We start from the raw sequence: 17,759 nt of genomic DNA, 5'->3' as shown, positions 1-17,759 counted from the left end.
GAAGTCCAACTATTAAAGGCTGGCACAGTCACAGAGGAGGTCTGCAAGGTCACTGATGATTGATTTGCTGGGACTGCCGGTGTTTACATTGCTGTAGCTGTAAATGACTAAAATACCTATGATATGGGGTTGCAAAGCTTTCTGTGATATGATCGGATTTACATGTATTTATACCCCTTCTCTTTTACACAGGCTGGTAATTCATTTCCAGCTCTGTCAGGAAGAAGGTGACATCTGAAATACTAAATGCTGGGAATATAATTTCAGTTTGGCCAGTTCATGACCTCAGCTGGCTGGTTTTGTATACAGGCAAAGAAAAGCTTATCTGCTCCATTTGTGGAGCTACACGAAGTAGCCAATGGGAGCATACAAACTCAGGCAGCGAAATATGTATCATCCACCCCATAGTCTTATATCTGAAGGTGATACAGGTATGGTATCCATTATCTGGAATGCTCCGAATTACAGAAAGGCCATAAACTTAATTTAATCCTAATAATCCAAATTTTAAAAAATGATTTCCTTTTTCTCTGTAATAATAAAACAGTAGCTTGTACTTGATCTAAACTAAGATATAATTAATCCTTAATGGAAGAAAAACCTGCCTATTGGATTTATTTAATGTTTACATGATTTTCTAGTAGACTTAAAGTATGAAGATCCAAATTTCAGAAAGATCCATTATCTAGAAAACCACAGGTCCTGAACATTCTGGAAAACAGGTTCCATACCTGTATATTACTATCTAGTAGAAGGAAATCTAGAGCATGATACATTACTGTTCAAAGACAAAGTTGTTTTGACTCAAATTCAGTTTTGGATTGGGTTCATTCGAATGTTTTGTGAAATATTCAGTGCCCGTCTGAATGCAAAAATGAGTAATTTATCAGTATGACTAATTCATTATATGAAGAGTTAGTCATACTGCTCTCATAAAATGATTCTCTATGTGCATTGCTTTCACAGCAGCAGGGGAAGGATCTTAAAGTTCCTTAAATCAGTGCTATTGTGGCTTGTATATGATTTTGCCATGTGTCAAGCAAATCTCGTCTTTGTTTATTTTTTTTTTACTGATTTAATGTATTCAATGTATTAAGTATTTTCTCCTTAGTTTCATCAATGGCTAATAGTGATGTGCGAATTTATTTAGCAGGCGCGAATTTGCGGCATATTTGAGCGAATTTGCGGCATATTTGAGCTGCCAGCAAATAAATGTGCAGAACGGACGCGAAAATTCACCGGCGTCAAAAAAAATGGATGCCGGTGTCATTTTTTTGACGCCATCGCATTTTCGCCAGCAGAGAGCCAATTAAAAACCATGCAAAAGGGCGTGGTCAAAAAGGGGCGTAGTCCATGATGTTGGGAGGTATGCAATTCATGAAAGCCTTGTCATTCTCTCAGAGATACATAGGCATATTTAGTGTGGTAGCATTTCTTTATAATTCATTCTTTTCTAAAGCATTTATTAGCAGTGCATTGAGATTAGTAGTGAGTTACCTCATCGTTAAAGTAATTCCTGTTTATGACACAGGGAACTCATTTGCATTTCGTCAGATTAGCCTGCTTTCTTTCTTTGACTGATAAATAAATGATTTCAATAATTAAAGATCCTGTTTCGATTAAAATATTTCATTTTGAACCGACTGTCAATATGCTTAGCCGGTTTCTACAAAATATATGGTGGGCGTTTAAGTAATATTTTATTCTTCAGCTCAGTCCTGGTGAAACTTGTTTTTTTTTATAGAAGGCAAAGAATTTGCTTTTGAAAAACAGGGTGAGGATTCCAAAATGAGCACTGTAATACTCATATTAATTATTAATTCATTCATTCATATTTTATGCTTATCTGGAATATTGCCAGGTGAAAGGAGTGTACTCTCTGAAAAACCTCAAAATCCACGTAAACGTAATCCTTTAGGCATCAATGGAATACAACAAGTAGAATACAGTTATTCATTTGGCACATAAATAAGATATTCTAAGTTGCCAGGCCTATTATCTTTGGTGACCCTGATTTTGAAGAATTCTGAGGCCTTTATGTTCCTTGTGCCCTTTTCTCTTGGGAGTGTCTTCTCTCCCACCTCTCTCTCTCCAGTAATTCAAAGTAGACTTGTTTTATACTGTTTATCCATATATCATATTCAATGTAAACACACCCATTTGCCAGTTAAAGATATGTAAAGTGGTAAAAATAAAGAATTTATTTTTATAATGTAAATACAGTAATTAACTATGCTGTAGTGCAGCCAGCAGGTGTCCAAATGAGATCCTATATAAGAAAGTGCTTTGCTGGGGCACTTTCTCTTTGTGGCCTGGAAGATCTAGCAGCAGGAACAGACTGTAGTGGCCAGAGCCTTGGGAAGGTTGGAACCATGTGGCTAGCTAGTGGATAGTAATGGTAAGTGAGTTCACTTAGGAGTGAAATATAGAGAGGGATAGCGAGCATGGATAACCTGTTGTCCCAAAAAGAAGTAAAAGTGGGCTTGAGCCCTGAGGAGAATTTACATCAAGGATAGGGAATTGAGCTTTCAGGTTTAAGTTAGTAGAGAGCCTATGGGAAAATGTTGGGCCTGATAAGTGAGGTTGCAGCAGAGAATCGGTGGTAAGAGCTCCTTAGCAAGAAGTGGGCCTCTGTACAAATAATGAGACTCCTTGCAATGTGTCTTACATGACAAAGACCCCAGAGGCTTCGGTGGGGAGAACTCTGTGCCTGAGTGTGAGTACCATATGTGTGTAATTAATACCCTTGTTGGCAACCAGAGCCCTGATTTGAACAATAAGCTGTACCTTGCATGAGGCTGTGCACCAATAAAGTGCTTTGAGTTCATCACATTTATTGTGGAGTGCCTCCTTCTACAGCAAAGACAGGTGTGCACTAGCCACTAGTGGTCCTGTAATAGGTATAATATACTTAGGGATTGCCTACTATGGGCATTGTTTTGCATCATCACATGTAAACTTCTTGAAGAACTTGTCACGTAATGAGGGCTAACAATATAACAATAGTCTGCAATGATGCTGATATCCCTTGTCTTTTTCTGTCATAGCAGGCCAATTCCTATGACAGGCAAATGTGATTTATATAAAATCACATAAGCAACTATATCTAATATAGACATATTCATATAAAATATAATGTTTATATATAAATGCATGAAAAGGTTGATTCCAAACTCAGTCCTGCAAAGTCCCCAGTCTTCTCTAAATGCCACCTGTCACTCCACATTCACCCAGTGTTATACCATCAACTTGTTATTAGTAACTAAAAGTTAATAATGTTAATCTGTTAATCGTGGTTAATTGTCATATATCTAACAAGCGGATTACATGCCCAGTTGTAATAAGAGGTAACAATTTTTTTAAGGCATAACAATATGCAAATGAAAGATAGAACAAGGCTAGTAGATTGAACCACACAGAAAGTTAATCAAAATGCAGGGAGAGCAAAGGGAACTGGGTGCAAGACAAGGTAAATAAGGCTGGATAATAATATATAAGCAGATAGCTATATTTAAAGGTGGGAAGAAGACGGTATTAAAGATAAATAACGAAGCAATCAGTCAGAAAAAGTAAAAAATGGATAATTAACAGGCAGTCAATTAAGAGGAAGATAATATTGATGTAAGCTAATTAAATGTGTGGGTGGAGGGAGTGAACTGATGGAGTTAATAAGAGAGGCAAAAAAGTTAATAAAAATAAGTATGGCATAGTGTGGCGAAAAGAACATGGGGAAATAAAAATGGTTAGAGAAAAGGGAAATTATTGATTTCAGGTGGGACTTTTTTTAATCTGACTATTGAGGTTGAATTTCTCATTTACAGCCTCTGCAAACACACCAAGACATTGTCCCTTCATGATTCCTAAATGGATAATACAATACAACCACATTATTTATTTTATTGAGAGTAACTGTGGAAACACTACACTTTCAAAAATATTTACAGTGCAAAAACTTGTGGAATAAATACCCAAAGCAAATTGCACTAATGAGCTTGCAGCACTTATGAAATTAGATGACATGCCGTGCTTTGTTATTAAGTCATGCTGGGTCCTCTGTAGTTGTCTGCTGATTCATAACCTTTGTCATGCCATTGGTTGCCTTTGGTTCACCAACTGTTGTGTGTCTGACACCTGCCAGTTGTGTCAATTGGTTACAGTTATGCAGTTCACACAATTATGTTGTAAATTCTCTCTCTCTCTCTCTCTCTCTCTCTCTCTCTCTCTCTCTCTGTGCCCTCTTACAAATAAAAGTGACCATATATTTCATGGGGAATAGTTGGGGTTGCCCAGGAACTCATATTCCTCAATCACTCCCAGTTTCAGCTGCAGAAAATCAAGATTTAAAACAACATTAACCCCTTTGCTCCCCATGCCTCCTTTTTCTGACACATGAGGTTAACAGGAACCTGCTCAAACTTGCAAATATTACCTACTGAAAATATTACATTCTCGGAACCTGTCACTTTACTAGGAATGCATAATAGACACAGTTATGCTATGGAATGCTTAAAGGAGAACTAAACCCTAAAAATGAATATGGCTTAAAATGCCATATTTTTTGCAATATATGGGATCTATATTTACTATAAATGCAAATATATTTACTGTTGGAGCTGCAAGGATAATAACACAAATTCTTGTACCAAGCAGTAAAGCTTGCAGTATACAGTTCCCTACTAGTACTATTTTGAGTTTCCAACTATTTTGACTTTCACGCAAGTTGGAGAGATAGATTTTAAGTGCTTTGTAAAGACCAGTTTCCAACATTTACAAAAATAGCTGAAATGAGACGTTAAATGTTACTAATAGGAGCCACATAAATGGGACATTAAATTTAAATCAACAACACAGTATTACTTGTTGGAGCACGTGCATGAATAGAACCTTTTTTTACTATAACATCCTTGCCCACCCAATGTTGTGGTATACACAATGGGTGGAACAGGGAAATCAAATAATCAAATTGACCACAAATATTAAATTTTTACTGTGTGAAGGCTAAAAAAAACTATCCAACTATCATATCACTGCAACAGTCCGGTGTTGGGGATCTGATATTTTAGAAAAAAACATTTCGCCTGAACTCGGTGCAACAATATTCCTATTACAATGGAAAGACATTTGCACAAATTCTACTACTGTCTTCTTTTTCGTTAAAGTGGACCTGTCATCCAGACATAAAAAACTGTATAATAAAAGTCCTTCTCAAATTAAACATGAAATCCAAATTCTATTTTTTATTAAAGCATTCATAGCTGTTTATTTAAAAATCTCAACTGTCAGTCAAATATTGCCTGCCCCTCCTCTATGCCTTAGGCATAGAGGCGTGGCAGGCAGTTACTTTTACTTTCCATTCAGCACTTCCTATATGTCACGGCTCTCCCCACATTCCCCCCATTCCCTTAACCATTTAATTGTGTAACCAGTGCATGGGGATGGACATCAGGTCCCTCATTCTGGTGCACAAACAAGATTCTGAGATGATACAAGGCTTTCCTTAAAAACAGTGTCCACAAAATGGCTCCTACCTACTTGCTATAATTATGAATTCCCAGATTGAAGGAAACAAAATTCAAATAATTTATACAGTGTAATTAAAGTTAATTTTGCTTGACTAATGTGATAAAATAGGATTTGGAATAGTTTTTTTTGTGTGACGGGTTCCCTTTTAAAGGGACCTGACACAAACATAAAAAGCTGTATAATAAAAGTCCTTTTTAAACTAAGCATAAAACCCAATTTTTTTTTAATTAAAAAAAATCCATACCTGTTATAAACTCGTTAAAAAAGTCTTAATGCTTTAGGCATACAGGCAGGGCAAGCGAATACTTTCACTTTTATTCTGCACTTCCTAGATGTCACTGCCCTCCTCCCTCCTCATAGCCAGTACATGGGCATCAGGTGCACCATTCTTGTGCATAAACAAGATTTTGGCATGGTGTTAAAGGAACAGTAACACCAAAAAATTAAAGTGTTTTAAAGTTATGAAAATATACTGTTGTCCTGCACTGGTAAAACTGGTGTGTTTGCTTCAGAAACACTACTATAGTAGTATAAACATGCTGCTGGGGAGCAATGGCGGAAATTGAAAAATGGCTATATGACACAGGATAACTAATGGATAAAAGATAACACCATTGGACAGACAGAGTTTATCTGCTATCTGCTGTGTAACCTGAGCCTTTTCTCCTTTGAATGGCTGCCCCCATTGCCACACAGCAACTTATTTATATAAACTATAGTAGTGTTTCTTAAGCAAACACAGCAGTTTTACCAGTGCAGGGCAACACTGCATTATATTTTAATTACTTGAAAACACTTTTATTTTTTAAGCTTGGCTTAATAACAGTGTCCACGAAATGGCTCCAGTCTACTTGATGTGATTGTGGATTCCAAGACTACAAGAAACAAGTTTGAAATAATTTATATTGTGCATGTTACGTTTATTTTGCCTGAACAATGTCATAAAATAGGATTTGGAATTATTTATTAGGGTGACAGGACCTCTTAAGTTTGCAGATGTTATGCCTTGCGATTTTAACATCACAAACCAATACATCTTTTTGATAACCCCTTTGCAGCAATCTGGTACTGATATTAGCTTAGTATTAGATATTAGTATTTCACTCTCTTATGTGCAATATTATATATAAATATAATATATATATATATATATATATATATATATATATATATATATATATATATATATATATATATATATATATATATATATATATATATATATATATATAAAGCTCTCATATATTGAAAAATAAAAATTTCCTTCATTGGTTTGCATAGATTTCAGTATTTCTATCCTGTCACTTCTATTAGAACATCCAAAAACCTTATTGTCCATTTATGATGTTCCATGTTAAACAGTAACCTTTGGACCCCAGTATTTAGGAAACCACCAAACTGCCTGAAGCTTTTCAATGGGATATTGACAAATCATATTGATGTTATTAATGCAGTGCTTACATCAGCTGGCACCTCCATAAAACATTTCTCAAGGACAAATCACCTCCTCTTTCAGCTATCCCATAATCTAATTGGCATATGATGATGTAATGGTTTCCTGACTTTAGGTTGGTCCCATCAAGCTATCCACATAGTTCTCACTGTCACTGTATAACACAAATCCTAGTGTGTCCAGGAACTAATGAAATAATGGTAGGAATTGTCAATTCCTCACCAGTGTACAACACTGTGCTGTAGTGTGATTTGCAATTGTTCTTCGCACTACAGACAGATGGTGATTTTTCTAAGTTTTATGGTACATGAAATGTTATCGCCACCACTGCTCAGGTAGAAACATCAGTGGTCAAAACATTTTATTGATTGTCTCTGCTATATCAGACCATGGCAAATACTGTATTAATGCCACATGTTAAAAACAGTGACAGCTAGCTTTCAATTCCCATATCTCACAATGGTGAGGTCTCTTTCCTTTTTGGATCTTGGTACACCAGAAGTCCTCTAATTAGTCTGAAATTTATATGCATAGAAAACCTTTAAAGAATCAAATACAGGACTCATTTCTTTTCTTAGTATTTCTTAGAATGTCCCATTCTTTTTGCATTTTTAAAATGTTTAATTGTAATGATTGCCCTAAGTACAAAAGGCTCTGTCACTAGCATTCAGTTCAATTCTATATGATTACAGCTAATAGAACAACTTCTGATGAAATGCTGGCAGGCTTCCGTTTCAGATGTAGAATCTCTTTAGTATAAATCACTTGGTTTTAATTTAAAATGCTGCAGAGCTAAATGTTGTTATTCCACCAGACATTGGATTTGATTGTGTTTTTATTTAAAATGCTAAAGTAATTACTAGGCTTCTAGCTTTGAAGATGATAATACCCAGGGGCAGATTTACCTAGGGTTGAATATTGAGGGTAATTAACCCTCGAAATTCGACTGCCGAATGTAAATCCTTCAACTTCGAATATCGAAGTCGAAGGATTTACCGATATTCCTACGATCGAAGGAATAATCGTTCGATCGAACAATTAAATCCTTCAAATCGAACAATTCACGGGATTTTAATCGATCGATCGAAGGATATTCCTTCGATCAGAAAATTGTTAGGAAGCCTATGGGGACTTTCCCCATAGGCTAACATTGGCCTCGGTAGGTTTTAGGTGGCGAATTAGGGGGTCGAAGAATTTTTTAAAGAGACAGTACTTCAACTATCGAATGGTCGAATAGTCGAACGATTTTTCGTTCGAAACGTTCAATTCGAAGTCGTAGTAGTAGTCGAAGGTCAAAGTAGCCATATTCGACCATTCGAAATTCAAAGTATTTTTTCTTCTATTCCTTCACTCGAGCTAAGTAAACGGGCCCCTTAGTATCACATGTCAGTCATTAATATGCAAGACTGAGACTTTTATTTTGGGTTAGTTACAGAATATCTGGAGATTCTACAGATGTCCCCTATCATACAGTAAATTACAGTGTCATGTTTTTTGGAAATGATGTCAGAATCTTATTGATTTGCACCAACAATTTTATAATGTCAACTGTTGAGAATCAAATCTGTTCCTTCAATTCAAGGACAATTAAGTTAACTATATTTTGTTTAGAAATCCACCTTGAAACTTTTGGTTTCTGAATTATGTTCTGTAAATGTAAAGTTAACATTATTGCTTTTAATTTTTACTCAATTTACGCCATCTCCTCTTTTATTATATATATGCTTTCGTAGAATACATGTTTAGATCTTATGGTCTCCCACCCCAGTTTCTCTTACTTGAGAAAAATTCTGAGTGTCCTGCTGGGACACATTCATCTGGGGATTCACTGGGTTGATCATATGAGAGTTTTCATAAGAAGGAAACACTTGCTTATTGTGGTTATTTTGAAGGTGGAGTAGTTAAACTAAATGTTCTATTTATTTATTTTTAATAGAGAGAGAAGAAGAGTGGACTTCTCAAACTGCTTACCGGAGCTTCTGCAAAGAAGAAGTCTCGATCTCCGCCCTCCATCTCGCCAACTCATGACCCTCAAGTTGTGGTAGAAGGAATGATACAAGGAGCAGTGGCACTGGAGCTGTCTTCTATGAATAGCCATGGCAGGGCTGGATCATGTCCTCTTGAAAGTGAAATGCAAGGAGCAATGGGAATGCATCCCTTGCACAGAAAAACTGGATCTTTAGATCTTAACTTTTCATTTCCTTCACCAGTAAGACAACCTGCTTGTGCGATGCTCGCGGTCCGACCTGAGCCCAAAACTTTATCAAGGGAGAGGTAGGTTTAAAAACGATACAATTATATGTAATGTTTGTGACTGATGTACAGTTAGGTAAGGCTAAATCACATTTTTATACATTCTTCCCTGACTTAAACGGTTAGCAAAAAGTGACGCCAAAGTAAAATACCAAAAACAACAGCTGGAGTTTCTTAAAGTTTTAATGGTATCCTTGTATTAATGTATTCACACCTTTGCCTGGAAGTGAGCGTTTGTCTGAGGGTACAGGAATGATGGTGACGGTCTGTTGAGGATGTTACTTTTAGAGCATACTTTTCTTATTTACATTCTCAATGCACAAATGTCATGGTCTTTAGGTCCATGTACCTGTTCCCTGTGTTCTATACTGGTTGATTTGTTATAATGGTCCATTCCTCTATCCTGAACTTTGCTTTCCTGATCTGGCTTGATTTCTGCTTAACCCTTGTCGTGTTGCCTTTATTTAACTTCAACCTTCAACCCTATTTTTCTTGCACAAGTACCAGCAGAACTTACCTCTTGTCTCTCACACCACCAGTCAGTGCAGACCTTGTCAACGTTGCCTGTTATCTGCTTTGTCTGAAAGCTGTCTTGCTGATTCCACTTTGCTTTTCCATATCTTCAGCAGTACCAGCTTCCTTCGCACTGCCAACTCGATTCGGGATAAGAGTGCAACTTTCCTCAATCAGGTCACCAGTATCCTGATATATATAAATCAAATTGTTGGGAAATGAGGAGAGCACTCAGCAAGCATATCAATGCTGTGGTTTTCCTTTTATTAGCCGACTACTCATACACAACGGGGCAAATTTACTTAAGGTCGAATATCGAGGGTTAAGTAACCCTCGATATTCGACTGTCAAAGTTAAATCCTTCGATATGAATATCGAAGTCGAAGGATTTACCGCTATTCGGAAATCATTCGATTCAAAGGATTTTAATCCATCGATCGAATGATTTTTGTTCGACCAAAAAAAGATAGCCAAGTTTATGGGGACCTTCCCCATAGGCTAACATTGACTTCGGTAGCTTTTAGGTGGCGAACTAGGGGGTTGAAGTATTTTTTTAAAGAGACAGTACTTCGACTATCGAATGGTCGATAGTTGAACGATTTTTAGTTCGAATCGTTCGATTCGAAGTCGTAGTCGAAGGTCGAAGTAGCCACAAAAAACATTCGAAATTCTAAGTTTTTTTTCCTCTATTCCTTCACTCGAGCTAAGTAAATGGGCCCCAACTATGCAGTTAAACTGCATTGATTACGTTGGGCAAGTACCTGTGGGAAAATTCACCTGCCCACTTTTTGGGCAGTTTCCATAGCTCAAAGGCCAACTCACTAACCTCTTCTGGCTGTCATTGGCCCTAATAGTGTGATTGAGCCCTCCTTAAGGCTGCAGCCTTGAAGACTTCTATGATATACATGTTAAACTGTATCGATTACTATGAGCAAGTACCTGTGAGAAGCCAGATATCAACTTTTTGATCAGGTTCTGTAACTCAAAAGCCAACTCACTAACCTTTTCTGTCAGCTATTGACTCTTCTATGATATATTTGTTAAACTGTATTGATTATTGTGAACAAATTACTTATTAGAAGACCCTACTTTTTGCTTAGATTGCATGACCGAAAATCCATACGTCATAGTCTAAGGCAGGGATCCCCAACCTTTTTTACCTGTGAGCCACATTCAAATGTAAAAAAAGTTGTAGAACAACACAATCATGCAAAACATTCCTGGGGTGCCAATTATGGGCTGTGATTGACTATTGGTAGCCTCTATGTGGACTGGCAGCCTACAGAAGACTCTGGCAGTACACCTGGTTTTTATGCAACTAAATCTCGCCTCCAAGCCAGTGATCAAAATAAGCACTTGCATTGAGGCCACTGTGAGCAACAGCCAAGTAGTTGATGAGCAACATGTTGCTCACAAGCCACTGGTCGGGGACCACTGTTCTAAGGGAATAATTGCATTTTATTGCAATCTGATTTTCAATGCATTAACACTTACACAATTTTATTTATTTGACTGCTATTTTTTTGTGGAATATTCTGTTTTTGCAGCAACTTGCATTGATCCATTGAACAGTAGAAGATTTAATGATGGCTTCATGGTATTAATGCCATACTTTGATTGAATGGTGGGTGCTATCCCAAAGTTTCGCTCTTTGTTGGTTTCTTGAGCATGTACTGCACTTATCTAAGGGTGTACCAAAGAAAAAAATATGTCTTTTGTGACAAGGATATAATTATTTTCTATTCACGGCTCTATAGAAAATTTAGAAACATTTTTATCTACTGGATCCAAAATAGAACATTGTATAAAATATATTATGCTGCTATTTGCAAAAGCCACAGTTTACTGTTTTTCTAAAAAGCTATTTCTAATTAAGAATAACAATTGTTTCAGTGTGTATTTTATACATAATGTACTTAGTCATTACAGATCTATTGTGGTTTATGATTCAAGTCACAAAGGTGAGATCATTGTGTACATTTTTAGTGAAAGGGATAAAATCATGAATATTCCATTACTGACTTTAGTCTTTATTCCTGTTGTGTTACTTTCTGTAAAATGTGTGGAATGGCTTTGTGGGTGATAGACTAGCAGGATTAACAATGAGCAGAATTCAGAATTGCTGCATCATTCAAAAAGTAATATAACTGGTTATTTCCCATTGAATTAAACTTTGCATATATCCATGGCAACAACAAATCAATGTCATTTCTACTTTTAAAGATGTTGTATATTAAGTTACATGGACCAGAGTGCTTGCACAGGAAAAATAATACACATAAAAAATCCTATTTTTATCAATGTATGTTAAAAACTATATTAGGTTCAGGTAAGTATATGAGATTCTAATCAGGTCTATTTAAGTTGCTCTGTAAGACCCACAACCACATTTGAGTAATGGTTTCACAAACCAAAGCAATTTGTTGACTTGCACACTAATTTGCTCCTTGAACTTTCATAAAGTTGCACTTGATGCAGATGCATCTTTCCCAGCTTGTGAATGGTGCACCTAATGACGCAGCAAAGAATCATGCACGAATGTCATTTTTATGCCAAATGCAGAAATAAAACTACGGTATCTTGAAAATGTTCAATACAATTGTATATAATTGGACATACAGTAATGTGCCAGGAGCAGCTATCCGTCGTAACTGAAATTACACTGGAATTCTGGAAAATAAAATCTGCATTGTAGGTTAAAAAAAGTGACTTGCATGTGAAATTATACATTGCACACTGCAGTTGCGCTTGTAACTACAGTCCTACAGTGCCCATGTTTTATTTATAAACTGGATTACTATCAAAATTCCCAAATGAATAACAATGACAGCCCTAAAACACTCATTAGGTGGTGTATTTGCATATATAGTATTTTAGTGCACAAATATATTAGGAATCTATGTGTCTGTATATCTTTCAATGATATAGTACCACTCATATACACAATGCTGTACAATTAGGCGCATATTAATTATACTTCGTAAAAAACAGCGGGGTAATACACCACACATATTGCCAGGGTTCGCCGTGTTTTTTCTTAGAGCAACTTCCGCCGGAAGCAATGTAAAATAACCATGTCAAATCCGGCTTTTGCATGGCGTAAAATTACACACACCTTCGGCCCCATGAGGCCCTAAATAATGAGCAATTTCAACATATAATGGTAAAAAAACTCTGGTTATGTTTAATAAAATTAAATTGCTGTGGGACCCAGTAACATCTAGTTACACCACTGTCCAGGGGTAAAGAGAATCAAGAGAAAAAGGTCTAAAGGAGAACAAAAGGTTACCTACAACCTCAGGCCCCACCAAATGCCTCCCTCTCAAAAACACCAACTGGGAGCCACAGAAGTTCATCTATCTAGATACCTTTAAAAAAAATCAGATTAACACAGCAGGGTGGTCAGGCATTCAACTCTGCATATTGTAGGCAGGTACACAGATAGATGTAACTGCTTATGGTGATGCACACTTAAAACCTGTCAAATTAAGAAATAACATGCAGAAATCTTTTTCTGCAGAGGCCACTGTAGCTCCTCATTTTTATATATTTACGCATCACTAGTCAATAATTCATTCGTTCTCAGTTACAGGAAATCACTGATGCAAATAAGTTCGATTTGCACGTATAGACATTAAATCCAACTTCTCAACCACATACAGAAATCTAAGGTTTAGAACATTTGAGGCGCATCATACATTCTTGCCCTGAAAAAATGGTTTGATCTCACTCATTCTAAAGCAGGGTAATTGTACTTTACGCATCATTAACTGTAGAAAAAGACATAATTGTTCCTTTTAACCCCATCACTTGCGCAGGTGTGAAGGAAAATTTTATAATGGAGCACATATTTTATATTAATGCTATTTTCAGTTGATTTGAACATGATAATCTTCCATAGAAAATATCCACCAAGCTCTTTTCTACTCAGTTTCATGTTTATCATTCAAAATGGTGCTGTCATTAGAAGGTCTAGATCATGCAGGAAACAGATAAACAAGTCTTAACTGAGACAATTGATTAGGGCTCCATCTTAGGGCAGAGACATACACTCAGGTTCGAGGATATTTAATCGCCCAGCGATAAATCACCTCTTCTTCGGGGCAATGAATCTCCCCGAACTGCCTCCCGCTGGCTAGAATCGTAATCACCGGCGGGATGGCACTCAGAGTGCTTTGTTTTCTGAAGTCGCCCAAAGTTTCCAACTTCAGGCGACTTCAGAAAGGAGGCGCTACGAGAATGGCTGAGAATTGTCATGAGTAGGTTGTGAAAGATTTTAACTTTGTGTTGCAACTCTTACATAGCAATGGCAACTCCACAGTGAGTAAGATGAGAAGAAATGAATGCATGAATTGCACATTTCTTTCCAATTTAGATAAATCAGCAACGCCATCATAAGTGCAGTATGTTAGGACACCAAGATATTATATGACTTCTCACAATGGACTGCCCCAAGCCTTTGAAACTATGTATCACATCCTGAGATCCAGCATTAAAAGCAGATCACTTGCCTTAAGGCCAACTCCTCCACGGTCTTTTATATTAAATAAAAAATGTTAGCATCTCCATTTACCCTACTCATTTCATGCTTAGCCCATGACTAAGTGGCCCTAGGGCACGAAAAGCACAGGGTTAATTGAAATGTTAACTTTTGTAAATTAAAATACATTAAAATAAAGATTTTTATACGTTATATCTATGTGAACCTTGTGGAATCATTTGAGTGCCTAAATGATAACATTTTTGTTGCTTACGGTTTTCCACTCCCGATGCTGAGGGTCTGGGGCCAGTGCACCTGGACTGCTTTTTCTACTGGGTGACTGTCTCTACAACTTAGTTTTTCGTGCCCTTTTCTTTTTTTTTTTAATTGACAAAAGTCACCCATGTGTCACTAGCCTTAGGTTACTATATTTGCCTCACTATAAATTGTAGCTATTGAAATTTCTTGGAAATTAATTAAACAACAACAGTCATTTATAAAAAGGAATGGAGGATTAAATTAAAGAATATCAAAGGAATGCCACTTACTATACAAGGGACTTGGTGGTGTTCCTGGTTGTCAGTGATCTGTTCATGTTAAAGCAGATCCCATGCTTTGAGCTCTACATATTAAAGTGAAATACTTACATGAGGTTCTCTTGATCAATAGCACAGACCTTCATGTTACTGCATTTCATTCCTTGGGGAGAATTCATTTCCTGGCACAATTTATATAGATGACTAACCCCTCAGAAAGTATCTGGCAGGTTTTGAAAATTGTAATTATAATTATGACAGCACCAGTGTTGATTTTTTACTTTTGACCATTGAATATTTGTGATGTAAAATATCTACTGCACCATGCCTTGTATCTTATTTTTTTTTCATATGTAAAATAGTTACTTTGATATGGATTTCAGAAATCAATAAATACTGTATATGAGTCTATTTTATACAAACTCCCACTAGTTAACTGTGTATTATCTGACCATTATTATAAATATTTGTTCAAATAATAAGCATATACAGTAGATGGGTGGGATCTGTTTTCTGTAAACCCTTTATTTAGAGAGTTCTGACAATACAGAAATGCTATCTCTCATAGAATATATTTAATCAATCATTTTTCTGGTCTCCTTTTTTTAGGTAATAAGATAGCGGGTGCATTTATAAACACTGGGCACATCTTCACCTTGGCAGTAAACCATAGCAACCAATTAAATGTTTGTTTTCATTGTTTAACCAGCAGCTGCCTGTAAAAGCTAGTCACTGGTTTCTATGGGTTACTGCCCAGGTACAAATTTGCCCAGTGTTTATAAATGAACCCCACTATGTTTTGTTTATAACGAGGCCAACAAATCAATGTTGGTGGTGAAATAATCCTATTCTTGTATCTATAATGACTAAAAGTAAATGGCCTTAAAAAAAACCCTACCCCCCTTCCCTACGTAGACCCCACTCCCTCCGCCCCCCCCCCAGCCTAGCTGCTAACCTGGGGAAATGCCCCTAACTTTTTACTTACCCTTCCATGCAGATTCAGGGATCGCAGTTCACGGCAGCCATCTTCCAGGTCTTCGGTATTCTGAGACTGAGACCAGCAAAGCGGCGCATGCAAAGTTGTTCGTGACAACTGCGCATGCGCCGGAAGCCACGGAAATTGCAGAATTAACGGAAGAAGACACAAAGACCTGAAGATGGCTGCTGTGAACTGATCCCTGAATTTGCGCCAAGGGGTAAGTAAAAAGTTAGGGGCATTTCCCAGAGGGTAGCAGCTACGCTGGGGGGAGGAGGGATGGGGGTCTATGTAGGGTATGGGGGTATGGCTTTTTTTTAGTTAACGGTTGAATTTTCCTTTGAGGCAGTGTTTTCCCAAACTGAGGAGCTTGGCCCTATGGAGGGGACCGGAGAATTGGCAGAGGAGAACGCAGCCTGAATGCCAATTATGGTAAGACTTGGGTTCTAAATACCCTTGGAACTATGGATGACTGGCTGATATAGGAATATTTTCCTCGTTACGAACCATGAGGGGCTCTGAGCAAAGAGTTGCTCTCCAAAGGGTTCTTGAACTGAAACAGTCTGACAGCCACAGTATGGTGATCTGAAAACCCAAGATCCCAGTCTTTCCACATATTTTGCAAATTGTAAAAATTGATGATTGTAAAGTCAGTCCTTCTAATTTATATATATATATCTATATTTATTTCAGGTATCGGGTTGTTGTGCCATACCCACCTCAGAGTGAGGCAGAAATCGAGCTGAAAGAGGGAGACATTGTATTTGTTCACAAAAAACGAGAAGATGGTTGGTACAAAGGCACTTTGCAGAGAAATGGAAGGACAGGCCTTTTCCCTGGAAGCTTTGTAGAGAGTTTCTGATGACTGCTCTCAAAAGTGATTGTATAGTTTCTTAATCAAGCCGAAAGAGCATCAACATGAAATTGTGATAGCATGAATGGAAGATCTTGTAGCTGGTGCTGGTGATGTAAGAGATGTGATGTAAGAGAATAAGCACAAGTCAACAAACGGGGTGCTTTATCCTTTTTCATTACCATTTTGACTTCCAAAGATTGGCTTGGACCCTTGATTTCTACACCTGAAGAAATGCCATGATATAAATGTCCTTCAAGAAGACTGGGTGGAAAATGAAATGGTTTTCTAAAGTAGTGCCTTCCTCTTAGAATCAGTGGCGGAGAGGATTCACATGATTTTAATGTTGTTTGCTTACAACGATCTATTGATGATGACTGAAATGTTTTATGTATATTCTACCCTAACTTATTTGTCTAAACTGCAGTGTTCTTATTACTTGCCTATGCAAGAATGAATAGGAAGAATGTACAGGTTACAACAAAATGAAGGTATTGTAATGCAGACTTGCCTTAGATGGACATGATCATTCAGAAGCCGCAAACAAATTGGTTATGTTATTGTCTTGCAGTCTGCAACCACTTATAGAAACAAAGCATCAGTGGGGACTAAATACATTTGTTTATGTGATGTCTGTTTTGGGAGATAATATATTTAATTATTTGTCCTTGAATACACTATAGATTATTACATTGTATTTTCTTATCTGGTGTTTTTATCCATTGTAAACCTTTTCAGTTATTTTGAATAAGTATTTTGCAGTGGCATTTGAAAGGCTATGTTTTTGCCCAGCGTCTCGTCTATGCCTCATACTCCATTGTTTACTTGGTGGTTTACGTATAAATCTTCATAATCAATCATTAAAGGAACGGTAACACCAAAAAATGAAGGTGTTTTAAGTAATGACAATATCATGTAGGGTTACCCTGCACTTTTAAAACTGATCTATTTGCTTCAGAAACACTTCTATAGTTCATATAAACAAGCTGCTGAGTAGCAATGGCGGAAATTGAAAAAGGCTATATGGCACAGGTTAAATAGTGGATAACAGATAACATCATGTGCTACAGATCTTATCTGCTATCTGTTGTGTAACTTAAGCCTTTCTGCTTTGAATGGCTGCCCCCATGGCTACACAGCAGATTATTTGTATAAACAATAGTAGTGTTTCT

General features: G+C 37.0%; 1 protein-coding gene across 2 annotated transcripts in view; it reads left to right on the top strand.

The window, feature by feature from the left end:
• LOC108709689 (E3 ubiquitin-protein ligase SH3RF3) overlaps nt 1-17,517 on the top strand; it is a 239,758-nt gene extending 222,241 nt beyond the window's left edge. For both annotated transcript variants that reach the window (XM_041584191.1, XM_018249746.2), the window contains 2 exons: nt 8,913-9,250; nt 16,428-17,517. In XM_041584191.1, the coding sequence (XP_041440125.1) occupies nt 8,913-9,250; nt 16,428-16,596 (507 nt within the window). In that variant the 3' untranslated portion in view covers nt 16,597-17,517. The remainder of the gene's footprint in view (nt 1-8,912; nt 9,251-16,427) is intronic.
• Nucleotides 17,518-17,759: the final 242 nt, after the last annotated feature.

The sequence above is a fragment of the Xenopus laevis genome, chromosome 2S (genome assembly GCF_017654675.1).
Source record: "Xenopus laevis strain J_2021 chromosome 2S, Xenopus_laevis_v10.1, whole genome shotgun sequence".
NCBI classification, from domain to species: domain Eukaryota; kingdom Metazoa; phylum Chordata; class Amphibia; order Anura; family Pipidae; genus Xenopus; species Xenopus laevis.
This window is presented reverse-complemented; position numbering and strand designations above follow the sequence as displayed.